Source organism: Seriola dumerili, unplaced genomic scaffold (assembly GCF_002260705.1).
Source record: "Seriola dumerili isolate Sdu_G_001 unplaced genomic scaffold, Sdu_1.0 BDQW01000056.1, whole genome shotgun sequence".
NCBI lineage: Eukaryota > Metazoa > Chordata > Actinopteri > Carangiformes > Carangidae > Seriola > Seriola dumerili.
The window spans coordinates 7,144,013-7,169,011 of record NW_019174311.1 but is presented as its reverse complement, the minus strand read 5'-3'; the positions used below and the strand labels follow the sequence as shown (position 1 = coordinate 7,169,011).

Genomic DNA, 24,999 nt, shown 5'->3' with positions numbered 1-24,999 from the left:
TGATTTAGCACTTCTGGTTTTAGTTTTCAGTGGAAGTGGGGTTTTGGTTCTGTTAAATGGCAAAAAAATACACACTTGGATTTTAATAACAAATGGATATGAATATTAACTAATTCCTGTCTGGAAGAAAGGAAGAACACAAATGTAAGATGCTGTAATGGAGATAACAGTAATTTTAAATATATGTAATTTGTAATAAATTTCCTATGACATAAAACATCACTTGTACAGTTCATAGTGGGGCAGGTAGGCAAAACAATTGTGCATTTTATGACTAAAGCATGAAAGTTTTTAGTATATAATCTACATACCCCAAAGTTTTATTTCAGAAATGGATGCAATTTGTATCTGATCTCTGGTTACCTTGGGAGGTCATAGACCTCAGCACTGAATTTTTACAGTTTTTGTCCCATTTCTCCACTAATGTGTTGCACTTGTGTGTCATTGTTTCCCAGTGTACTTAGTCTCAGTGTTCCCTTCACTCTGTGCCAGTTCGTCTTGTCCATTTGTATCATTGGTCTAGCCTTTCCTCTATGTGTTTGGTTGAAAATATATTTCTGAGTAAAGACTGTTGCTTTACCTGCTGAGCGTCGAGTTCTGCTTTTGAAGCCACTCTGTGTTCAGCCGTCACACATAGTATAGCAAGGCATAAAAAAGGACAGTAAAGAAAGGCATAAAAACATTACAATATAGTGAGGCATAAAAACGTCAAAGTATAGTAAGGCAAAAAGACGTCATATTATAATAAGGCATAAAAACCTCGTAGTAGTAAGTCATACAAAAAACATAGTATAGTAAGGTATGAAAACATCATTGTATAGTAAGTCATAAAAATGACAGTAGAGTAGGTCAAAAACATCATAGTATAGTAAGTTATAAAAACGGCATAGTCTAGTTATTCATAAAAACATCATATTATACCTAGTCATAAAAAACATCATAGTATAGTAAATGAGTAATAAAACTGTCATATTATAATAAGTCATAAAAAACTTCATAGAATAGTAAGCTATAAAAACGTCATTGAGTAGGAAGGCATAAAAACGTCAAAGTACATTAAAGCATAAAAAATGACAATGTAGTAAGTTATAAAAACAAAATAGTATAGTAAGTTTTAAAAAACGTCATTATATAGTAAAGTATAAACAAGTCATAGTATATTTAGGCATTAAAAACAACCCCAGTATTGTAAGTAATAAAAACGAAATAGTATAGAAAGGTTTAAAAATCTCATAAAAAACGTCATATTACAGTAAGGCATAAAAAACGTCACGTAAATGTAGGTCAAAAACGTCACCGTGTCACATCTTGCCAATTAAGTCCCTTTTATTTTCTTCCTTCTTGTCTCAAGTTGTGTTTCCTGTTTTATTGTGATAATTACCTCGTCTCATTCCAGGTCCCTGCACTTCCTGCCCTCCTATGCGATTAATTGACCCTGCCCAAATGTGTTGCACCTGTGTGTCATTGTTTCCCAGTGTATTTAGTCTCAGTGTTCCCTTCACTCTGTGCCAGTTCGTCTTGTCCATTTGTATCATTGGTCTAGCCTTTCTAAGTTACTTTACCTGCTGAGCGTTGAGTTCTGCTTTAGAGTCCACTCTGTGTTCAGCCATTACACATAGTAAAGCAAGGCATAAAAAAGGACAGTAAAGGAAAGCATAAAAAACGTCAAAGCATAGTAAGGCAAAAAAGACGTCATATTATAATAAGGCATAAAAATCTCGTAGAATAGTAAGTCATACAAAAAACATAGTATAGTACGCAAAAAACATAAAAAATGAAATAGTATTGCAAGGCATAAAAACATCATAGTATAGTAAGTCAGAAAAATGACATAGTATAAGGTTTAAAAAATGTCATTGAGTACTAAGGCATAAAAATGTCATAGTACATTCAGGCATAAAAAACATCAGTATAGTAAGGCACAAAAACATCATAGTATAGTAAGGTATAAAAACATCATAGTATAGTAAGTCAAAAAAGAAGTCATATTATAGTAAGGCACTAAGACTGTTACTTTACCTGCTGGGCGTCGGGTTCTGCTTTGATTCCACTCTGTGTTCAGCTGTTACACATAGTAAAGCAAGGCATAAAAAAGGACAGTAAAGGAAAGCATAAAAACATCAAAGTATAGTAAGGCAAAAAGACGTCATATTATAATAAGGCATAAAAACTTCGTAGTATAGTAAGTCATACAAAAAACATAGTATAGTAAGGTATAAAAACTTCATAGTATAGTAAGGCATAAAAACATCATATTATAGTCAGTCATAAAAAGCGGCATTGTATAGTAAGTGATAAAAACGAAATATTATAGTAAGGCATAAAAAATGACATATTATAGTAAGTCATATAAAGGACATAGTATAATAAGCCAAAAACATCACAATATAGTAAGGCATAAAAACGCCATAGTATAGTGGGGCTTAAAAAAACGTCATGGTGCAGTAAGGGATAAAAACGTCACCTTATGGTAAGGCACAAAAAACATCATTGTACAGTAAGGCAGCTCTGCCCTGTCCTAGAGGTCACATCTGAAATGCCTCCACATCTGAAAATAATCTTTATGGTTTGTTGAAACACTTGAGAAAGTTTCATGCTTGTGTGCATGTCATAAAATGCACACTACCTTGCATATACAAGCTTATCTTACTTATCTTATCATTACATTTTGCTGGTGTAAATGTTTGATAAAAGTATGAAAATATGAATTTAAAAGTGCTAAAAGCATATGTAAGACTTTTAATTTCAGGATTGCAAAACAAAACAAAACCTGTTAAGATTACGTAGTATTTCAAAAATACTTTATTAACACGTTTGTCTCATCCAGACATTCAAACACATCCTACTCCTGTTAGTAAAGCATCATCACAATCAACATTTTCTCTTGAACTATGTTTGACATTCACATAGAGGCACTGTCCAGGAATTAGCCAGATCCTGCAACATTCTGATCTCTATGGATCTGAATGTAGTGGATGAAAGAAAGATCACCATAGCTGTAGCTTATGATGGTGGTAAGATCAATGTAGGGACCATTTCATACACCTGTGTGTACAGTGTGTTCAGGGCTTTTGTCTGGGCAGGACTAGATATGGAGTATGCAGCACAGCACAAAGTCCCATTACATTGTCTGGAATAGGTTCACTGTAACTGCATCAAGAGGGCTGACTGTAAGGAGATGAGGTGGTTTAATGATTCTGTCACTTAATGGAGAAATATTCTGTATTTTAAATTGTAATTTTAGTCACTGAGATAGTTGGCACTCAGGCTTTCATCCTAATTCTGGTGCAATTTCTTGTTCAAATCTCCTGATCAAAAGGATTGGTGTAAAGATGTTAAACTTTGATTTAACATTTCAGCTTGGAGCGCGCGCATGCACACACACACAAACACACTAAGATATCCTTATTTATTCAATCACATTTTAAGGAATGTCCCTGTACTGTCAAATAAAGGGCTATTAAACACAAGCAAATCCCCAATTTCAAAATGTCAAGAGTTACTGATCTGGTGAACTAAACTGAGGAGATAGCACATTGGGAATGACACTGTCTGAGCTGTCAATCAAGTTGTCAGTTGGGTTTTTTATTAAAACTTTTATACACAGAATAGACCTATAATCTGTCTTTATATTAATATGGCTGTGTACAGTGTGCACATGTCCTCAGTTAATCCAGTATACAGTGATACATCACGACTGTATAATGAATTTGAAACAGACCACTGTCTCTATCACCGTGGAAGAGAGGCAGACCAAGGTGCAGTCCAACACCTCTCTGCACAAATCGTCGCTGCTGCTTCAGTTTATGTAGGTTTCAGTGGATTTGCGCAGTGTGAACAGGCTCTAAATTTAGTCCTTTGACAGGAACTGGAGAAAACGGAGCTCTGCTGACACAGTACTTGGTGAAATATGACTTTTAGGGTGTAAAATTAATAGTGGTATGATAAATAGATGGAAAGATCAGGACTGAAGCCGATATAAAAAGAGATGGAGTGGTACATGCAGGTTCAAGAGAAGCCGGGGGGGGGGGGGTTCCATTGTATCAAAGCAAATCTAAAAATGTCTGCAATTTGCAGCCGTGAGCTGAAAGAGAGAGAGAGAGTCAGTGAGCATGTGAGAGAGACCCATCTCTGTAAACAATCATAACACAGAGGCAGACGCATGATATATTTGTAAAGTATATGCACATATAAATACAAACATACATTCATACACACAGGAGGAGGGGGCAGGTCCTTCACACAAACAGCCCTGTATGGTGGTGGAGGAAAACTAAACAGCAAACACAAACAAAAACTGACAGTGTGTGAGTAGCAAAGGAAATATAGTTTTAAAAAAAAGAAAAAGAAAAAAAAGGCTGATGTGTTTTGCTTTTAAACAGGTGTGTCAGTCTTTCATATTCGCCTGTGGCATATCTGCATCTGTGAAGTAAGTATAGTCCACGGAAGCCATCGATTTTAGGTTTCTCTAACTTTGCTCTGTGTGTTGCGGGGAGTCCACCCTCAGGTGCTGATTGGCCAAAAAACTCCACCTCTTCACAGTAGCTGGCAGGCACCCCTCTTCTTACGCTTGCGGACCTGCAGCGCTGCTCGGGTGGCCATCTCAAACACCTCCCGCACGCCGTCCTTGGTCTTGGCGGAGCACTCCAGGTAGCCAAAGGCACTGATGCGGTTGGCCATGTCTCTTCCCTCCTCGGATTTTACTGGCTCCTGGAGGTTTAATGTACAGACAGTGGGCAAAAATTTGACCGAGTGTGTCGACATTTAGCAGAGACGCTCATCAGTTTTGGGATAATGTGTTACCAGTAGCAACACAGAAACACATACACACCTGTTTCATCTTGGCCAGCTCCCTGCGTGTGTGTTCATCATTCCTAAGATCCTTCTTGTTGCCCACAAGGATGATCGGGACGTTGGGACAAAAGTGTTTCACTTCAGGTGTCCATTTCTCGGGAATATTCTCTACAATGAAAAAAAAAAAAAATTTTTTTTTTTTTTTTTTTTTTAAAAAACAAAAAACCTCCAAAAAAACAACCCAAGTTGCTCCACAGTAAATTCCAGACTTCCTTCCTTACAAGGACACAGTTGGGAGAGCTGTGTCATTTCCCTTGTGACTATATAGACATAAACATTGGGAGGTCATCGACCCCTGGCTGATACATGGTCCGAGTCTGCTCGCCAAAATAAGCGGTTTGCTCTGGAAGGAGTTGTCATGTTGTGATAGTGTAGGCATACCATCTGTGGCACTGCCCATAACAAAAGGCTGTGGGAGAAAACCCTGGGGCTGAAGTTTTATCCAACAAGACCTATTTATTCATCTGTTTTATTTGGTTTTTGAGGGCCAAGAACACTCAGATCCAAGCCTGAAATACATGCAAGATATTCTGTGTTAACTTCCAAAAAATTCCAGCAATAGCAGCAGTCACGTTGTATTCTGGAAATCTGTTCCATCTTGTTCCTCCTGAGTGTGGAAACATCTGAATTAAAAAACACTCATCTCTCTTCAGGACGAATTTATCAGAGGGGTCAATCTACAGTAGGTTAATCTTGATGAGTGTGCTCTCTACAGGTTGGTCAATCGGCTTCACACTTACTTTTTACAGTATTAAAATTAATCTATTCTAATGCTGTAGCTGGATAACAGTCCTGTATGTGACTTGAATTACTAAACTAGAACACGACAGCCTACAAGCAGGTAACTGTAATGTTTGTCTGGATGGCAGCAGCTGGGTTAATCACAATACCAATAATTTAATCATACACATGAGGAAACACTATTTAAATAAGCATTTTCATAATGTGGATCATTGCTTTTATGAAGTCCCTGAAAAACAGGGAATTGTAATGAAAAAAAAAATTACCAAAAAAAGGGAAAAAGCTTTATATATTTCACTGGCAGATCATCTCTCCTTGTGGTGTGGCATTTAATAGAGCATTTGGTAAAACTAAAGTTGCCCCCCTGTACAAAAATAAGTTATCGCAAACATTTCATTACAAATAGATTTCTACAGTCAGAATGAACTTCCAAGCATGCATCATTGGATTTCTGATAGTCTGCATAAGTGCTGCGTGCATGCTCTGCATTTTGTGGACTGAATCCATACATGGGCCTCGTCTAACTCTATTTATTAAATGCTGGAAACAAATGCAGCTCTGTCTAAACTGTGAGGAAATATAACCAGTTGCCATGACTCACTGATGTACCACAACAAACAGAAAAAACAAAGATTTAAAAAAAAAAAAAAAATTATTACTATTTTAATTGGGTTTATATACCTCTTTCTGATTTAAGTCTAATGATACCAGGCTCAATAAAACCCTGCTATGTGATATCAACAATGCATGAACATCTCATGAAGTATCTGGATTTTGCTTCTAAATTCCAGGAAAGAAAAAAAAACACTTATTTGGGACACAGTAATGAGCTGCAAGTGTGTCTAACTTACCTAAACTGTCAGGACTGTCTATGGAGAAGCACATGAGAATAACATCTGTGTCAGGGTAGGAGAGAGGCCTCAGTCTGTCGTAGTCTTCCTGACCTGCTGTATCCCACAATGCCAACTCCACCTGAGAGAGAGGAAAAACCACAACAAGTGATGCAAGCAGTGGCGGGTAAATCCAGTTACATTGTTAAAATGAGGCATTGTGCTAACACTTCACTGACAGCAGGATGAAGCGAGAGAAAGACAACAGAAACGCAAAAACAGAATATGGACAATAAGAAAAGATGCAGAATGACTGGCAAGAGAAAAGAAAAAAAGGGATTTAAAACAATTATTTCCTCTGCTATCAGGCCTACAAAGCAACTCCCCAGAGGAGGAAATGGCTCCCACAGGCTTCTCGTAGGTTGTTAATCAAAGTGTTAGCAGTCCCACGGTGCCTGACCTGCTCTAGATGAAACAAATGCCCAACAAAAAAAACGTTTGCTCGATGCAACCACAAAGCACCATCGAGGAATGTCTTATGTACAGTCAGCCTAAAAGTGTTATTTCATGCATACATCATGTGGCCTTTTTTTTTTTTTTTTTTTTTTTTTTTTTTTACAGTAAAACAAATTGACTGTGGTCTCTTAGCTTTACCAGTAATCCTTAACTGTCTCATCCTCATGCATCCTGCTGATTTAATTCTCCAGTACCTTCCACCACCATTACAATCACAGCTGGAAAAATGTGCCTGCTACTGCCGAGAATTGGGTGAAAAAAAACCCCAAAAAAACAGTCTTAATCGTGCCCCAGAGGGCAACTACAGTATGTTTGCAGTTCTGGGCTTTTCTGACGTCTCTCTACTCTCATGTTTTGCCAAGTCTTGCTTGTTGGCTGACAAGTTACTTACCTTGGCAAGACTGGCTATCCACAGCACCTTCTGACTTATAGCACATTGTGGGCATTTTCCATAGTATATGAGACAGTGAGCTGAGCTGTATCTTCTGTCTGGGAAAGTGAGCAACACCACGCCTTGACAAACTTCAGTGTCCATTTACGCTGCTTTTCAATTCTTTCACCACTAGGTGTCTCTCAGGAGTTGACCTCTTCTGTAGTTTACCACCACGCTGCCTGTGTGAACTTTTCAGCCCCGTTTTCTTTCCAGCTACAATCGAGTATAATCCTAGATGATAAGTAGGAGTCAGCTGTGAGTTCAACAGTGACTTGTTATGAAATAATTCACCACACACATGCAGGTTTTTTTTTTTTTTTTTTTTTTTTTTTTTTTTTTTTTTAAATGGGTATACCACAGCTGAGAGGCTTAAATACCGTTAGTTTTGTTTTATACAACCTAAAGTCCAGCAGGCTGATACCAGATTTTGCACCGCAGGAAACAGGAACAGGAAATGGGACATTAGTCATGATGTATAGGGTGGGGGGGTGGGGGGGTCCAACCCTGTACAGGATCCTTTTCCTGTTGTTGGCTGGAGGTCTGCAGCCTTGTCACAATGAAAAGACCCACAGATTTGCTAACAATGCGCACTTATCCCCATCAGTCTTGACGGCACGTGGTTCTCAAACACCAGAGCCAACAGGGTCACATTTGTAACACTACAGCAGCAGTTTTCATGTGTCACATAAACCTGCCTGTTCTGAGGGATATTTGTGATTAGTGGAGGTGGAAGAAGTTAGATCCTTTGCCTAAGTAAAAGTACAACAATGTAAAAAGACTTGTTACTATACTGGTTTCCAACATAAGGGTCAGGCTTCTTCTAAAGGGTCACAATATAAATCTGAAAGGTCGTGAAATGAATAATGGTAGAGTGAAGAACAAAAAACAATGTTCTGTGCAGTAATGGTGTACTCAAATACAGTATTTGAGTAAATTTACTTAACTACTCTCCACCTATTATTTCACAGTCATCTCACCAAAACATAAAAGCAGTAATTTAAAATATGAAGTACCTGTTTGCCATCAACTTCAATGTCAGCGATGTAGTTCTCAAACACAGTGGGGACGTAGACCTCAGGGAACTGGTCCTTGCTGAAGACGATGAGCAGACAGGTCTTCCCACACGCACCATCCCCAACTATCACCAACTTCTTCCTGATGGCTGCCATCTACAAACAGAATACACTTTGATTAGTCTATATGTTCAAGTTGGAGATGACCGAGAATGAACAAACAGTCAGTAAACTGGTGGGAATCAAGTCTTTTCAAACAGAGCAGAGGAGGTGAAAAAATGCGACCAGAAATAGAGTGAAAACGAGGGGAAAAAAAGATGATCCAACTCTGTTTTAGAGCCGCACCCTCTTCCCTTTCCTGGGCAGCGTCCTGTGTGTGAGGTGAAAAACAGAGTTGGGTGGAGGGCTCAGCGCTGGTCTGGAACAGCAGTGGGAGGGAAGAGAACAGGAGGAGAGGCTCAGTGCTCAACACGCTGCTGCACATGCATGGCCTCAGTCACACAATCGCATTAAAAACAATCCGTAAGGTGTCTCTTCTACACCCATGTGGCGATGTGATTTACAGCTCCACCTGGGTTTGTCTCACTCCTCTGTATTGTGCACATTTGTCTCCCTTTCTTTTGGCTTGTAATCCTGAAAGGTGTGTATATGTGGTGGAAACGTGGCTTGCCAGAGAGATATGGCCCCACACACAAACACACACGGATCAATAGCCATCTCCCACAAGCTGACAATAATGGAGAGAAGGCAGTAGGTGATGAGACAATGTCCTGGCCGCCTGCCATCAACATCAGCCTCCACAGATCTCAGACTACCTGGACTAACACAGGCCTTTTATCCCCAAAGATCTAAACATCTTCTCTCTCACACACACACACACAGTCCAAACCACTGCTGATGAATGATGCAGAAATACTGCGTTATTATTTAAAGCGGCTAAAGAATGGATTATCTGACTACTTTCCCACAAAAGGTGTCGCTTCTAGTGATGAACCCACAACATGTGACACAACTCTGCCGCTCCCCACAGTTTCATAGAGCTTCGTAGCATCTTTCAACCCATCGTTTTGGTTTCTGGGCCCACAACTTCACTGTTTTGTTTCACTCTCGTCGCTCACGTAACATCATTTTCAGCAGCAGCAGGAAGGTGGTAGTCAGCAAAAAAAAAAAAAAAAAAAGGCTCTGAACACCCACAGTATACTAACTACCTGCTCAGCACCAAACAGCAGATAAAGTCAGCAACTAGCTGGTGAACACAGTCGTGCATTTAGCTGCTGCAAGAGTCGAATATTTCCCTCAGGAGGTGGAGACCAAAAAGTGAAGTGGAGTGAATACTGGACTTGCATTTACTAATAGGACAGAACCACAATTGCAAATGAATGCTAATGTTGCTCCGTGTCTTCTGGATGTGTTAATGTGCAACTGTTAGAGAAGAAGTCCACCGTATCAACTTAAAGGTGATCATATTATATGTCAGTGGCCACAAAGCCAGTTACTGCAGTGTTAAGGAGTTATTAAGAAATATGACATTTCCTGTTGAGTAATATGCAGAAGTGACCTTAGAAAGAAACAGATCTGAGCACATATAAAAGTACTTGTTGAGTAATAAATACAGATCAACAAACTATCAAACACTCACAAAAGTATTAGTAACTGTGATGTCAGTCACAGTGTTTTTGTGATAAACTGCATTTGTATAAACAGTTGTTTCCTCAGAAAGTTGGTGTGTGGACTGGAGAGGCCCAGTTGATACGAAATCTTCATAGAGTCTAAACACAATTCAATTCTTACAGGCTGCATGGTGGCTTATCTATTGTGGCCAAAACAAAGTATTCTATTTAGGAGGAGGCTGAAGGAGACATTATACAGTATTTTTTTTTTTTTTTGTTAAAAACAACATCGAGCCCTAAAGATAACTCACAAGACCCAGGTGTTGATGTATGTTAAAGAATGTAATGTGTATCTCCATTTGATAATCTCAGTTTGCGCGGGCCTCTGTGATTTACCTTCACTCACTGTAACAACAGCTACCTTTTTCACCACAACAATAAAAAGACAATTGTTCAGTTTGCGTTTTTTTTTTTCTCCCACACATTAAATCAGGCCAGTGTGTTGTCAGTTTGTCTCTGGAGAGAGCCACCTGTTCTCTGTGATAGCAGGCTGCTGCTACTCCATACATCATACTGTCACTGCCAGAGGGAAGATACACGCACGCACAAGCATGCATGCACACGCAGGCACACACACTTTGTAAGCTACAATGCAGCCCTAGAAAGCTTCGGAAAATGGGGCTAGTCCTGCAGATCTTGTACTGTGATGAAATAATGCAGCTTACTGACGACAATCTCTCTCACAGCATGCTGCCCACTGTGACAATGGCAGCACATGGCGCTTAGTGGGGATAATGGCCCCTTTTCCTTTGCATTAATGTGCCTGTGTGTGTGTGTGTGTGTGTGTGTGTGTGTGTGTGTGTGTGTGTGTACACATACTGTGCCAGTACAAGGACGAGAACAGGGACTCCAAGGACTTCTTCCTAAATAAGACAGCATGTGATGTGTTCTGCTGCCCTTTAAGTTGTAATATGTAACTTTTCCAGATTAAAATGTCTAAAAACAATTTGACCTATGTTATATATTTTTTGGAATTGTGTATTTACATTATCCCAAATGTTTCCAGCAATTCTCAAACCCAGAGAAATAAGTGATTATATATTTTAACCAGATGAAGGATTTTAGTCATTGGACGTCTGGATCTTAAGTTATCAGAGGAAAAAGACAGGCGAATGTTAGGCAGCTCAGCTCCCAGCCGCTGGAGACGTCCTGTCCTGTGTCTGTCAAAGAGCGTTGGCAAATCACTGATTTCAAAAATGAAACTGCTTTATTTGTTTGCCCGTAAAAAACCTGCTGAACGTCTGAAGAATCAAAAGGTAAGCAGTCTCAGTTTCCAGCTACTCAGAGACATCATGTGTCCGCTGAAAAGTGTTGGTGAATCACTGATTTTGAAAACGTTTTTTTTGGACATTTTTGTCAAGTAGAGACAAGTAGAGTTGAAACATTTGGTCAACTAATCTATAAATTTTGATAACCAATTCATTGTTAAAATAATTTTTCCAAAAAAAAAAACAAAACACTTTCAGGCAATCAATGCTACATAATATATATCTAATTTAAAATAAATTGACAGTGATGTTTGTGATTGCACAAATTAACATTCTGTTCATCACATCAGTTGGACAAAAGCCTTGTTAGGACTAGGAAAATAATAACTGTAGCCCGTTCTGTTTAAAAAGCAAAAGTGTTTATAGTTGTTCCAAACAGCCACACTCAAGGGCGGGGGAGTGAAAAGCTGGCCATTACAGGGAGGGACAAGATACAATAATCGTTTAAACACGGGGATAATGGCGCACATTTTCAGACACACTTCCCTGGAAGACTCTTAGTGTTAAACTTGTTTGTTGACATGAATAGTGACAGAAATTGTCAAGAATGGAAAGTTCAAGAGTTCAAACTCTGATTTGTCTTTCACCTTCACACCGCTGGTCAATCATGGTGTGAAGTAGATGTGAATATCAAATCATCAGTTTTGGAAAGTTACAGAAAACGTCTGACATGGCTCCCTGAATTTCGACGTCAGAAGGGGGGGGTGGGTGGGTGGGTGGGGGGGTGTTTCACACAAGCACATCCAAAGAAGCATGCTGGCGCCTCTAGACTCACTCTTGACATTAAGGTGTAAGAAAACTGCACTAGGCAGCGTAGAGGAGAGTAGCTGGCTATTTGGCAGGCAGCTGTAGCCCAATGAAACCACTTGTGTTAGGGTTTCACTTTACTTATCATTACCTACTACTACTAATTTGTTTGCTCTAACTGTGCAGTACACAACATTTCCTGTAGGTGGCTCAGACTCAAAGCTTTTCAGCAAAGAGAACAGAGCCAAGACTTTCCTTATACAAAACCGCAGGAAGTCCTCAGCTGTAATAACTTTTATCTTAGCTTTATTGTTATCGGTTCCTGTCTCTATGTTATCTGGTAAAGACGTTGGCGGTGACGATCTGGAGTCACTTAATGTGTTTTGCTGATTTTCCCCATGTCCTTTACGTGACTTCCTGGTAGGACATAAATGGCAGTGACCGAGAGATGAGAGAAAATGAGCAACAGGAAAGACAACTGGAATTCACCCATTTTGTCATTCTTTCTCCTTGAGTTTCTCCTCTCAGGTCAGTTCAAATAAGCTTTATTAGCACAAGGAGGAGTCGAACACAACCAGTCCCTCCTCTTCGTTTTCTTCAAGTCAGACAGCTCGAGACTCTGTGTGGGATATCCTTGTTTGTTCTCACAAGAATGTCTGCTAAAGGACAGTTAGAGTGTGTCTGAGAATTCATCAGAGCAGACGCACATTCAGCAGGGCTGAGGTTCTACTATTTCATGAGAATATTATTGATATGAAGTCAATACTACTGAGGACACTTTCATCCTAGGTCTTCTAGTGAGTTTAACTGCAGCCAAAGATCATACTTAAATGTAAAATTACATTAAAACTAATACAGTAAGCTCATTAATAATATAATCTTACAGTGCCTGCATTTATTGCTTTGCCGTTTGCTGTGGTATTGTGACACTATATTCATTCATATTCAACAATCAATAATTAAGTGTGCACTGGATTTTATGGCGTGGTAAGTAGGCTTCTGTCGATGTTGGAGATAAATAATTATAAAGAGAATAAACTGTGGAAAACACTCATAAATAATTGAAATGAAGATAGCTAAGTGTGTGTGGTATTGAAATAGTTCCAGCAATGAATGCCACCACAACAGTCACATGACAGCACAGCTGCATAGATCCCAGTGTTGTTACAAAGAACAAAGGGGATCCAAAAACACATTTAAGTCATATACTGAGTGATCAGCCACAGTATACATGCAGAGATATACAGTACCTGGACACACACACACACGCGCACACACACACACACCTCAAAGGAACAGGTCGTGTAACTTAGCAGGACAGTGCATGTTCACACGTGTCTCTGGATGAATGATCCTGTCTTGCGTAATGTTTGCCCCTGTGTGAGGTAGCAAAGGACAAAGTTCTCATTCCTAGCACATGCAGCACAGATGCTGATCTCTCCCCGGCAGGGTCTGAGTCACACCTTCAGAAGTAACACATTAGCCAGTCTTGTTCATTAGACATGGTAGGGGGTAACAAAAGCACAAAACCACTCAGTGACCTCCAGGAAGTCAGACAGAGACAGAAACCTCTTTCTCTTCTGGAAACATCAACCTGATTCGAATCACATGGATCAGCAAACTCAAGGTAATAACACCATCCCTGCACTTAGTGACCGGTTTGTTTACAAGTATGTACAAGCCATAAAACTTCTATTATTAAATGTCACGTAGGCTTGCATCAGACCAATTCAAGCAGAATCGTCAAAGTACACTGAAGGGGGCACTTGTGTGTTTTTACCTTAACCTTAACAGAAACACAATATGCCACGATGCTGTCAGAATAAGATCCAACTTGCCAGTTGGAGCCCAAAGTCCAATAATTACTTTATGATATTAGACTTATCTAAATGCTGAATGCACAGAAGAGTTCAAACGATCAAAACAAACAGGGATCCACACAGTTACTGTACGTCATGATATTAGGCATTCTGACAACCACATCTGAAGATTCCTCGAGCTGATCCAAGCTTTTTATCTACAGATCCATGCTGGTTATTTTAAGGCCCAATGCATTTCAAATCTTTTCTGTTTTATTCCGAGTGCGTCGGCTGTTAAAAACACCCACTGTGCTCAGTTACAGTGGAACTCCACCGTGATGCGAGTGTGTGAATCAAGCGTGGAGCTGCTGTTTATTTTTCATAAACAGACAGCTGTTTCAATTAATGACATGTGCAGCAGCAAGCAATACAATCAGCTCTGCTTAGGAACATTTTTAAAAAAAAGCACTTACAAATGGCAGGTGAACCACACCTCTGAAATGCTGCTGATTGCTGAAAGCTGCATTTATATTTCAGTATTTTGGTCAAGCGTGAGAAGCTGTCCGACCTTCCTGCCATCAACAATTACAGGCTGCCCTATTATACAAAACACTCCAAGACAATATACACAATATTACAGGAAAACACTTGACCTAAATGTTATATCCGTCACTGTTTATAACAAAAGATGAAATTGTTGCCACTGTGAGAACTTTCCTTAGTATTACAGATCAGAAATGATAAGTCACAATTAATCTGCAGTACACTTGACAATCAGTTAATCACTAATGAACTGCTGGTCAGACAAATCAAGCTATAAAAAAAGATGTCACATTGGACTCTGGGAATTTATGACAAGCATTCTTTCATTATGTTCTGACGCTACATAGTCTGAATGATTCAATATTTAAATAGCGATAATAGACAGATACATCGATTCTGAGAGTAAACATTAGGTGCAGCACCAGAGTATTATAAACCACTGTGCAGTGTTTTGGCATCAGATAAAACTTCAAACTCGTGGATTTGTTCACCACACTTCCTGGATTGTATTTAATGTCTCATGTCACAGAGAATTGGGAAGCTGGAGACGGCACCGATCAGCTTTTCAGCCCCGCCTCCTGTGACAAGGTGTAAGACTGGGATGAGGACCTCAGACTGCAACAACCTGAAAGACCACCATCCAAAACTGGGGTGTCTTCAAGAACAGTCTGAATACTTGAGTGGTCTGGTCAGGGAGACCTTAAGGTGCCCCTTTTAATCAAAGATGCTTCTTCATCAAGTCTGACAGAGTAGCAAGGAAGATTAGGAGAAACTGTCCTAATATAGGTGTGAAAGAAGAGTCGAAACTGTGCAAGTTATGCTTCTGTATTGTACCAAATAAAGGGTCTGGATACATATAATAGGTAAAGTTTCCTTAAATTTGCAGATTAAAGTCGAACACAAAAAAAAAAGAGAAGACATGATCAGTTCTGCCAGATACCTCCTGTTAAATATAAACTAACAGTGCACTCACAGGTGACATATGAGCAAGAAGGTGTCATAGACGAATACCAGCTGAGTGTTAGCAGAAGAGGTATTGACACACTGATTGGTCAAAGCTGAAAAATGCATTCCACATGGTGATTAACAACAGGTCAATGAATGCTCATACACAACCCTGTCTGACTGTGTAAAAATGTGGGAGGACATAAGCTATGAGGAATGTCTCACCCACTTTCAACCCCCCTAACCCTTTTCCTCTTAACACACAACATCTCTCCCCCCACCAGAGTCTCTCTCCCTCTCTCCTGGTTGAAATGCTGAGGACAGGATTATACACAAAGTCTGTTCTACCATAAAGATACAGCACATGTGTAAATATACTTATGATTTAAGCTTATGTACATATTTAGCTGACTGATCCCTAATGCCCAAAAGTTGTGGCGGTTCTGTTGACATGTTACAGTACACACAAGCATTATTTTAGTTACAGACCTCAGATTCAAATGTTGGCAGGTTAGAACATATTTTGGAGAGGTGAGTCCAACTTCAGAAACAGCACTGGTGACACACAAGGCAAAACAGTTTCAACTGACACTGTAATGGCTGGAGCAGCTTAGGGTTACAAAAAGGTGGCTTTGCATCTACTTGCATCTACCCGTGTTAAGTGCTGCTGTTGGTTGAAAACTGCTGATCAGCTTCAGTGTAAATCCTGTCCAAACTTTCCAGCCACAACAGATCCACACGGACAACAGAAAAAGGTTCAAAACATTACAGCTCAAACAACTAACTGATCAACAGAAAATTACCTGTCAATGTCAACTATTATAGCAATTGATTAATCACTAGTCATTTTTAAAGCAGAATCCCCTTAAATATTCACTTGTTTGAGCTTCGGGGCTGTGAATATTTGCTGATTTTCTTAGTTTTTTATCATATTTAACCAAATATGTTTTTGACAGTCAGATAAAATATGTAATTTTAATACATCATCTTCAGCATTAATGTATGAAATAATCAGCAGATTAATAAATAATGGAAATAATTGTTAGTTGCAGCCCTACAAACCATTAAAAGAAAAATATGTAAAATATGTAATTTTAATACATCATCTTCAGCATTAATGTATGAAATAATCAGCAGATTAATAAATAATGGAAATAATTGTTAGTTGCAGCCCTACAAACCATTAAAAGAAAAATATGTAAAATATGTAATTTTAATACATCATCTTCAGCATTAATGTATGAAATAATCAGCAGATTAATAAATAATGGAAATAATTGTTAGTTGCAGCCCTACAAACCATTAAAAGACTAATGCATTCTCCCTACAACACTGTCAGATTTATGGCAGTGGCCCTGTTCAGACGTGGCTTTCGAATGCGTGTCCATGTGTCTCGAGCGACCACATATGGTCAGATCTCAGTCCATATACTTATGGACACGTATGCGTTGATGTTTTTCGGCCAGTCGGACGGGGCAGTTGTCAATGTGTTTGTGAGAGAGCGGGAGAGCCATTTGAAATAGTAAAAATATTTTCAGTTTCAGATCAGATCTGAAATGTGCGCTCAATGCATCTTGGGTGTGTTCACACCTGAACTTAGGAGCTGTCCACTTGTGATCAGATCACCCGAGATAGAGGGTAATGCCAGGTCTGCACAGAGCCAGAGATATCATCTTCTTTTTAATCCACACAATCTACTTCGTTGTCAAAAAACACATCTGCCGACAGTTCAGTCAGACATTCCGGTGTTTTATGCTAGTAGTAGCTAATGTAGCCTGGAGTAGCTACCCTCAGGCAGAGATGAGGGGCGGGCTACAGAGGTCTTGTAAGCTTACTTCTTTCTAACACCACACCACAATTTTTTTTTTTTCATTTTCAAACTCGCAGTCTTCAACCCAGACTGAACTTGAGGCAATTTATCAGATTTCAAACAAAGATGCAGCAGTACTTCCAAAGACCTGGATGTGTAAAGTCGGAGGAGTTCCCCTTTAGAGGAAACCGTTTAGAGAGGTGCAGGCTATACTTAATGCAAAGTAATGTAGTCAATAAACATACTTAGGCTACTTTATTAATTTTAATGTACACCTACTTAAAGCTAAGTGTGCACTATGGAGCTGTATAGTGTAGCCGAAAACAAAACACACTGGATCAAACACTGGTTGGAACTGGAGGCCGAAAAAACTGATTAGGACATACCTAAAACAACGCTACTGTTTTGTGTCGTACTGTTTCTTCTTCTCTTTACAAAACATAACAACATATTGCCTGATGTTTGAACAAAGAAGTTGAAGCCAAACTCAAATTTTCAAGGTTGAATCAAACTTGAGACCAGAATTGGCTGCTCAGGATCCAGGCCAGGCAAGCGGCTAAAGTCAGAGAACCTAGCTGGAGCCCAAAATAGGACAGAGCCATTGAGACTCCACCAGCCCAATTTATCACAGTGCATACAGCTCAACTCAGAGAGCGCGAGAGAGAGAGAGAGAGGAGGAAAGAGAGAAATATCACAGAGAATTATCCCTTCATCCGCCCCTGAGCCTGCGCTTGCAGTACAAACAGACAGAAAAGTCGGACAGATGGAGGGAAAGGAAGGAAAGAGAGGCGTGGTGGTCAAAAGTAGAACATGAGCATGCTGTAGCACAAATATGAAGAAACTTAAAAATCCTTAAGTGTAGCAAGTAAGTCTTTGATTAATATTCCATGAGTATGAAATAAATAAATGGATGAATTAGTCATGGGGTGAGAGTTGGGAACGAAGTTAATCAGGATTTGGTTAGAAATCATGAATGTATTTCTGCTTTCCAAGTCTTGAGCAGAGTTTGCTGTTACATTATAAAGTGGTTATACATGGACACACACCACCTTAGCTGGACATGGTGAATCAACTGACTTGATTGTACTCTCTTACTCTATTTGCTCCTATGGCTCCCTCTCTTCTACCCATCCTCCTCTAGTCTCTCTCTCTCTCTCTCTCTCTCTCTCATGTGTTGCAGTGTGATGTCACCATCAGGGAGCTAATGTTGCGTATCCTTAGGGTGCTGCATTCCTCTTTACCAACTCACATACGCAGCACAAATGAAAGCCAGCGCTGACACACACATGTATGCAGCCTGGATGGAGTCACCAACACTGTTCCTCTCAATGGTCCAGTCCATCTGTGCCTCACAGCTATGTTAGGGATGGGCTCAACAGCATTTTATCGAAATCTTATTAAGTGTACCTGTTATTTTAGCCTTTACTTTAGAACTGAAATGATCAGACAATTAATTGATTAGTGGGTCAACAGAAAAATAAGCAATTACCATTTTCATAATCGATTAATCTGGTTATTTTTCAAGGAAAAGTGGTGAAATGATGCCAAATGTTCTTTGATTCCAGCCTCTCAAATGAGAGCATTTCCTGCTTTTCTTTTATATATATATATATATATATATATATATATATATAGGGCAGCAACAATTATTTCCATTATCAATTAATCAAGTAATTGTTTTTTCTATGAAACCAAGCGCACATCTTAAAGCGATATTTTGTCTGACCAAATTCATTTGTGGGTGTGCTATAAGCATGGACATTAATTATATCAAACATTTATTGAACACTTTTAATGTTTCTTATTTTATACATGGATCAAACAGTCATTTTTTTCTATAAAAAAGGTCAGATGATTGAAGTTTTAATTTAAAAAAAATAGTGGAAAAATACCAATCACAGCTTCCACGTGTGACTTCTTGAAATAGCTTTTGTTTGCCAGAAAAATTTTCAAAAAATAAAAAAACCCCAAAAAACCCAGAGGTTCAGCTTACTATCGCGTAAGACAAAGAAAAGCAGCAAAAATTGAGAAGCTGGAACTTGTGAATTTTGGGTCTTTTTGCTTGAAATTTTTTTTTTTTTTAAATTAATTATTAACCAATTATCAAAATGGTGGTTGTAATTTTTCTGTCAACCAAGTAATCAATTCAACTTTGCAGCTCAACGTGAATCTTAAATGGACTTGAGGTGATCAGCTACATTAACACTTAACACACAGCCCACTTGTGCTACAGAGTGATACATTAGAAAAAAGAATAAGGAGAGATAAAAGGTTTGATAGGCATTCGTTAATGTCTGAACTTAACAAATGCAAGTGTTAAGTGACCTGGATCCTAAATGGAACCAGCTATCACATCCCATCCCTAAAGGCTCAACTGCTAATGTAACTCAGAAGATTTGTTTAGCTTTCTAAATTGTCCTTTTAGGGACTTCCTGAGACTGCAAGCACTGAGATCCAAACAGGAAACTCTCCCAGAGATTATTTTTATTCCCCAGAGGATTGTCTTGCCTACATGCCGCCTGTGCGTGATACACCCCACAGCCTGCAGACACAGTTTTCCACGCAGACATGTTAATCGGTCACCGTCAAATGAAAACAGAAACAGAAACAGAAAAAAGAGCATAAACTCAGCCGATTCCTGTGTTCTCTGTGTTTGTTTTCAGTATGACACTGGCCTCCTTGGAAATGACCGCTGATAGGAAGACTAATCTGAGACAGGATGCTGTGGAGCATTGTGTTTGAACACCTCAGTTGATAAGCTCCTATAGCTTAACAATGCACATACCAGCAGCTTGCCATAGAACATGAATAGGAGCTGGAAAGATGGAAAAACTGAACGATACCCCCCTTCTGTCTATGTAGGACCTCCTGAACATTTGCTTGTAGGTTTGTGTGTTGAATCTAACTTCCTACGTTCGCCATCTCTGAATCTCAGGCGGGCACATACAACAGGCCGAAAGTAAAAACACTTATAGTAGGTCAGTGGTAGAGAGCATGTTGAAAGGAACAAAATGAGGCACATCATTGGGGGGGAAATGGCCTCCGGCAAACCTGGTATATATGGGGGCTTCTGATCCATAACAGTTTTCCATGAGGGCTTTTGTACTGAGCTATTCAGCTTCTGAGGTGACCTCAATACAGCAAGAAGGGAAGAATAAGAGCTCATACGCTGGAGATGGAACACACTGTCATACTATCAATACTGTGAATATGAGACACTGTGTCTTCTTACTTCAATTTAAAGATTTGTTTATTTAAGTAACTGATTAATTGTCAGAATATATCTATTTCTTAAGGGCTATCTTAATAGAATACTCAAATGCCCATGTATACATTGGTATAATTATTGGTTGCTAATTGTTCTCGTCCTTACTGGTGAAGAAATCCCTTTTTAAAGCAACTGTCAAAGTTACTCTTTTGCGCCTTTTGGTTCCCGCTTTGTGTTAAAATCCCTCCGCTACATTTCACCACACAAACACTGTCCATGGAAACATAACAAGGAAATGTCACACTAAAACTACGTCAACACTACTACTTTTAAATTTTAAAACAGCGGTTTCAAACGAAAACCATCCAGATGACCATTTTAGCTCTGTCTCAGAGACAATTTTCGTCCAGACTACCACACCTGAAAACACATATATAACTGAGCAATCATGTACACTGGGCATCCGTGCGCCGGGGTAAACAGAAAGCAGATCGTCTGCTTCACAGTTGATGAGTTGCAAAAGATACTACGAACGAGGAACAGCAAAGACAGTTGTAGCATTAAAATGCAGAATTTAACTTCTCAACAGCTGCAACCAAAGACAACAAGGTCAGTAATGCTTGTATTTCATTATCCCTGTTGTATTCACCACTGGTAGTCGAGGCTGATGAGACCCAATCAGGGAGTGACTGTGGGTGTCTACGTCATAGTTTCCAAAGGTCTACATTTTGGCCCGTCCACACTACAACACAACCACGGTTTTCAAACTAAAACGGGTCCAGCAGCGTTTCCAAAAGTCTCCATTTTCAGGGCTCGGAAACTCTGGATTAGTGCAGACAGGAGGCGAAAACGTAGTAAATGAGACGCGTTTTAAAACAAAAACGTAGCAGTGTGGACATAGTTCTGTAGGATATGACTTTGACATGTCTAACTCAGACTGCTGAAGCCTCATATTAACATTAGCTGAACATAAGAATTCAATTTTTACAAAGAGTGACGATCACTTGCATTGACCTTGTTTGATGAAGCTATCTCTTAGCAGCCAGTATGGCCAAGAAAAACAACTACAGCAATCGATAACTCTTCCAATGTGCAACTGCATATGTGAATGTTCTATTGGGATAGAGCTGAAAAAATGTGAACCTATCCTCTAAACATTATGTTCAGCACTGCGTGCTGCTTTTCTCTGTGCTATATCATTGCAAACTGAACATATTTGGGTTTTGGACAGTAGGTCGGACAAAACAAGACACCATTTTCTAACATTTTATAGACCAAAATATTGATAGAGAAAATAACTGTCTGGTTATTCAACACTGAAAATACCACTAATCCCCTACTGTGGATGGTTTGACCTGGTTGGTCATCATATTCACGTTATGATTTTTTTTCTACATATTTTGTTTTGTTTAATTACTCATACAATATTGTCCTATTACTAACAGAGATTATTTTAATTTCAGCTTTCTCGTTTGTGCACTACATGCTCAGGAAACCTTGCAAAACAATTAATGGCTATGTTTTGTTCAGAGATATTCAACTTCATCATTTTGCTAATTAGATTTTTGCAAGCATTCTTCTGTGTGTCAGCTCTTTTTCTTTTCTGCATACCAAAATAGCCAACCATCCATATACAGTATTTATACGTGCAGATAATATGTCTAATATTACTTTTACAACCTTAATGCAGCCCACTTCCCACTGAGCAGCTCTGGATTACATCACTGGGTACAGTCAATGACTGTTAAAATCCCACTGTGATGACAACAGCAGACAGGACTTTTATTCTAACTGGATTGGGGATTTCCACAATATTTCCTTCAACTGCACTGGCACTGATTTGTGTACCACTGGGTAACACAGTCACTTCTGTCCACTACCTGCAAACAGCTTGGTCAGCACTCAGCTGTTCAGCTACAATGACATCATAGCTTCTCCTGTAGTAGCCACACAAACAAAAACATATTGTCCTGCAAGCATGCACGCACAGACAGACAAGCCAGGAGGATGTAGGATCATATTTTATGCATTCTTCTCCTGTACATGTGTCTGTCCTGAAACACCCTGTATGTGTATGTGTGTGTATGTGTGCGTGTGTGTGTGTGTGTTTCAGTGTACAAACACAAATGGGAGAAGTCATGTCGACGCATGACATAGTTTTGCAGATTTCACGTTGATTCACTGTGCATTTTTTTTGTTATGGAGGGACATGCCAAGACAAGGGAACACGCCGCTCTGAGATATGAGGGTCTGTGCCTCAGTAGCCGAGCTGCACAACAAGGGTGTGGTGGCTCGGAGAGAGGAATTTCCTCGGGACAAACAAGTGTTTTCACAGTTATTTAGCGAAGACAAGGAAGAAAGACTTCCTGACAGCATAACCAAATGAAGAAAGCCACTCGTTAGTTTGCCTAGAATTTGTTTTGATGTTTGTTTGATTTTTGCTTTTCAATAATTCCTATTCAAAGGGAAAACATCCGATACTACGGATTCCCGTTTACAGACCAATCAGGTTTCCAAAGAGGAAGAGAGGATCAACTTTTTTACAGCCAGTAAAGATCGCCTCTGCCTGCCTCCACAGCTGAAGTCCATGTCATTTAATTACATAATAAAGTATAATGTGGGTAGACACAGGGGCTGGGTCTGTGTGGTAGGAATGCCGATATGATCCATATCTTCAACAGGATGTGGCTGGGCAGAACAAACAGGTGTGTCCACAGTTTCGGGGACTTTTCCTTCGAAATTTTATCAAACAAACCTCGAAACACTTGAGCCATTCCGCCGGAAAACTTCTAAACAAGTAACAGGTTTCAAGTCGCCGAGCTGCTGCTGCTGCTGCCATCTCGGCTCATTAACGAGTCAACTGACAATTTAAACCGTTTAACTACTTTTCCTTTAGAACCTCCAACTCATTTAATCAACTCAATATGTTTGACAGAACTAATAAAAGCTGAAACAAATTTTCTCTCACCTTTCCCAGACTGTGCTTTCAAATACCGAGGACCTCCGTGATTCCTCCTCCCTAGAAGCAGCTGTGATCAGAGTGAGCGTCCGAGGAGCTGAACCGATGCTCACAAGACCCTCCCAGACTGCTGCGTTCACGGTCCCTCGGCTACTTAACCTTCCCATTTCCCAATCTTTCTGCTCGGGTGCTCTGTAGTACGGCTGCCGCAGCTATCACTTTAATTATCGATTAATCGATCGATTATTCGTTTTTTCTGTAAAATAACAAACATGACTTGTTTAAATAGCTTGTTTATGCGAACCACGCTTCCAAAACCAAAGATATCCACTTTCATATTATATGTGCAGGAGCATGCACTGACTTCTGGCCGAACATATGCCTAGGTCCTCCACCATGTGGGCTGTTATCCTCCTGTGTTGGCTGACAGCTTTTGAGATTATCTGTGTGTGAGCAAGAATTGATCCAGATGTGGTAGCACAGTCATTCTGTATGTGGGCCGGACTCAGTCCAAGGAACCCAGTTTACTTACTAAGGAGAAACACAAGTCCCCAGAACTCCAACATGGAAAGGGCTTTAAAAAATCCTGCAATTGAAAGTTTGTTCCTATCTGCAACATTGAAATTTTATGTTAGCATTGAAAGTAAACTACAGTATTACTGTTGGCTGAATACTCTTGTATAAGCAGTGTTGGGATAGCTACTTTGAAAGCATAGCTTGGCAAGCGGCCAATTAGTTTACACTGGGAGAAGTTAAACAACAGTAAAACTACCCAAGGGGGAAATCTAATTTAGTTAACTAAATACACTTTAAAAAAGTAGTTCAAACAACTTTTCAAAAAGTTATGAAATTGCTAATGTACATGAGATACGAAATTATAACAAAATATAAGATAAAAAAGTCACATATCTGCAAAAAATTCCATTCAATTGAGTTTATTGCAAAAAGTGCCTAGTTGTTCACAAGTCATACACAAACCAAGATAAATATAGCCTACCGCACTATTTGTGGGAAAGTGCAAAGAATGTCAGCAATGGATGTGTATACAATAACTGCCAAAGTATGTTCTATCTTCTCAAGTATAATCGGTTTACTGAAGTATTTTGATCAGTTTTACCAATGTGTTCACAAACTTTACTGATGTAATAAACCTTACGCAGCATCAGAGAAGTTTATTGATTTACAGTGAGTTATTATTTAGCATTACTCCCTCCCAGTCATCAGTTTGAGTATGATAGCTGCTTCCAAACCTGTGTTTTCAGTTACCAAGGTTAGCCTTTTTTGTATAGGCCTTTGGATCATATCATATTCTAATGTTTTATTATGCTACTTGATGTTGCAAAAGACTGGGCTAGTATTTGTTGGAATCTATTTCACCTTAATTCCACAAAGAAAACATGATTCCAGTGAGGTCATTTTTGATTTTACTATGAAATGCAGTTACAGTAATCCTTTCTCAGTGTATGGGTCAGAGTTTGATAGCTTTCCACCTTTGTCTTACATCCAGACAATTCTAAAACATCAAAGTTAAAGCTTCACACTTCAGTTCCAGTATGTTTTGAAAAGAGCCTGAAATATGCTTCACGTTGTAGTTATGTAAACCATTCACTTACTGAATGTCCTATGAAGGAGGATTTTACAGGTTACATCTTGCTTTCAGGTT

General features: G+C 39.3%; 1 protein-coding gene and 1 long non-coding RNA gene across 2 annotated transcripts; both read right to left on the bottom strand.

The window, feature by feature from the left end:
- Nucleotides 1-578: 578 nt before the first annotated feature.
- LOC111218960 lies at nucleotides 579-2,047 on the bottom strand. Its single transcript, XR_002664999.1, has 3 exons — nucleotides 2,020-2,047; nucleotides 1,563-1,596; nucleotides 579-614 (listed from the first exon to the last, which is right to left on the bottom strand). It is a non-coding gene; the product is annotated as an uncharacterized LOC111218960 (long non-coding RNA).
- A 737-nt stretch (nucleotides 2,048-2,784) lies between these two features.
- On the bottom strand, nucleotides 2,785-23,450 carry LOC111218955 (rho-related GTP-binding protein RhoA-D-like). The gene is made up of 5 exons (XM_022741460.1): nucleotides 23,346-23,450; nucleotides 8,388-8,543; nucleotides 6,447-6,567; nucleotides 4,832-4,962; nucleotides 2,785-4,710 (listed from the first exon to the last, which is right to left on the bottom strand). Exons 2-5 carry the CDS (start codon nucleotides 8,541-8,543, stop codon nucleotides 4,537-4,539), a joined length of 582 nt encoding a protein of 193 aa, XP_022597181.1. The 5' UTR covers nucleotides 23,346-23,450; the 3' UTR covers nucleotides 2,785-4,536.
- Nucleotides 23,451-24,999: the final 1,549 nt, after the last annotated feature.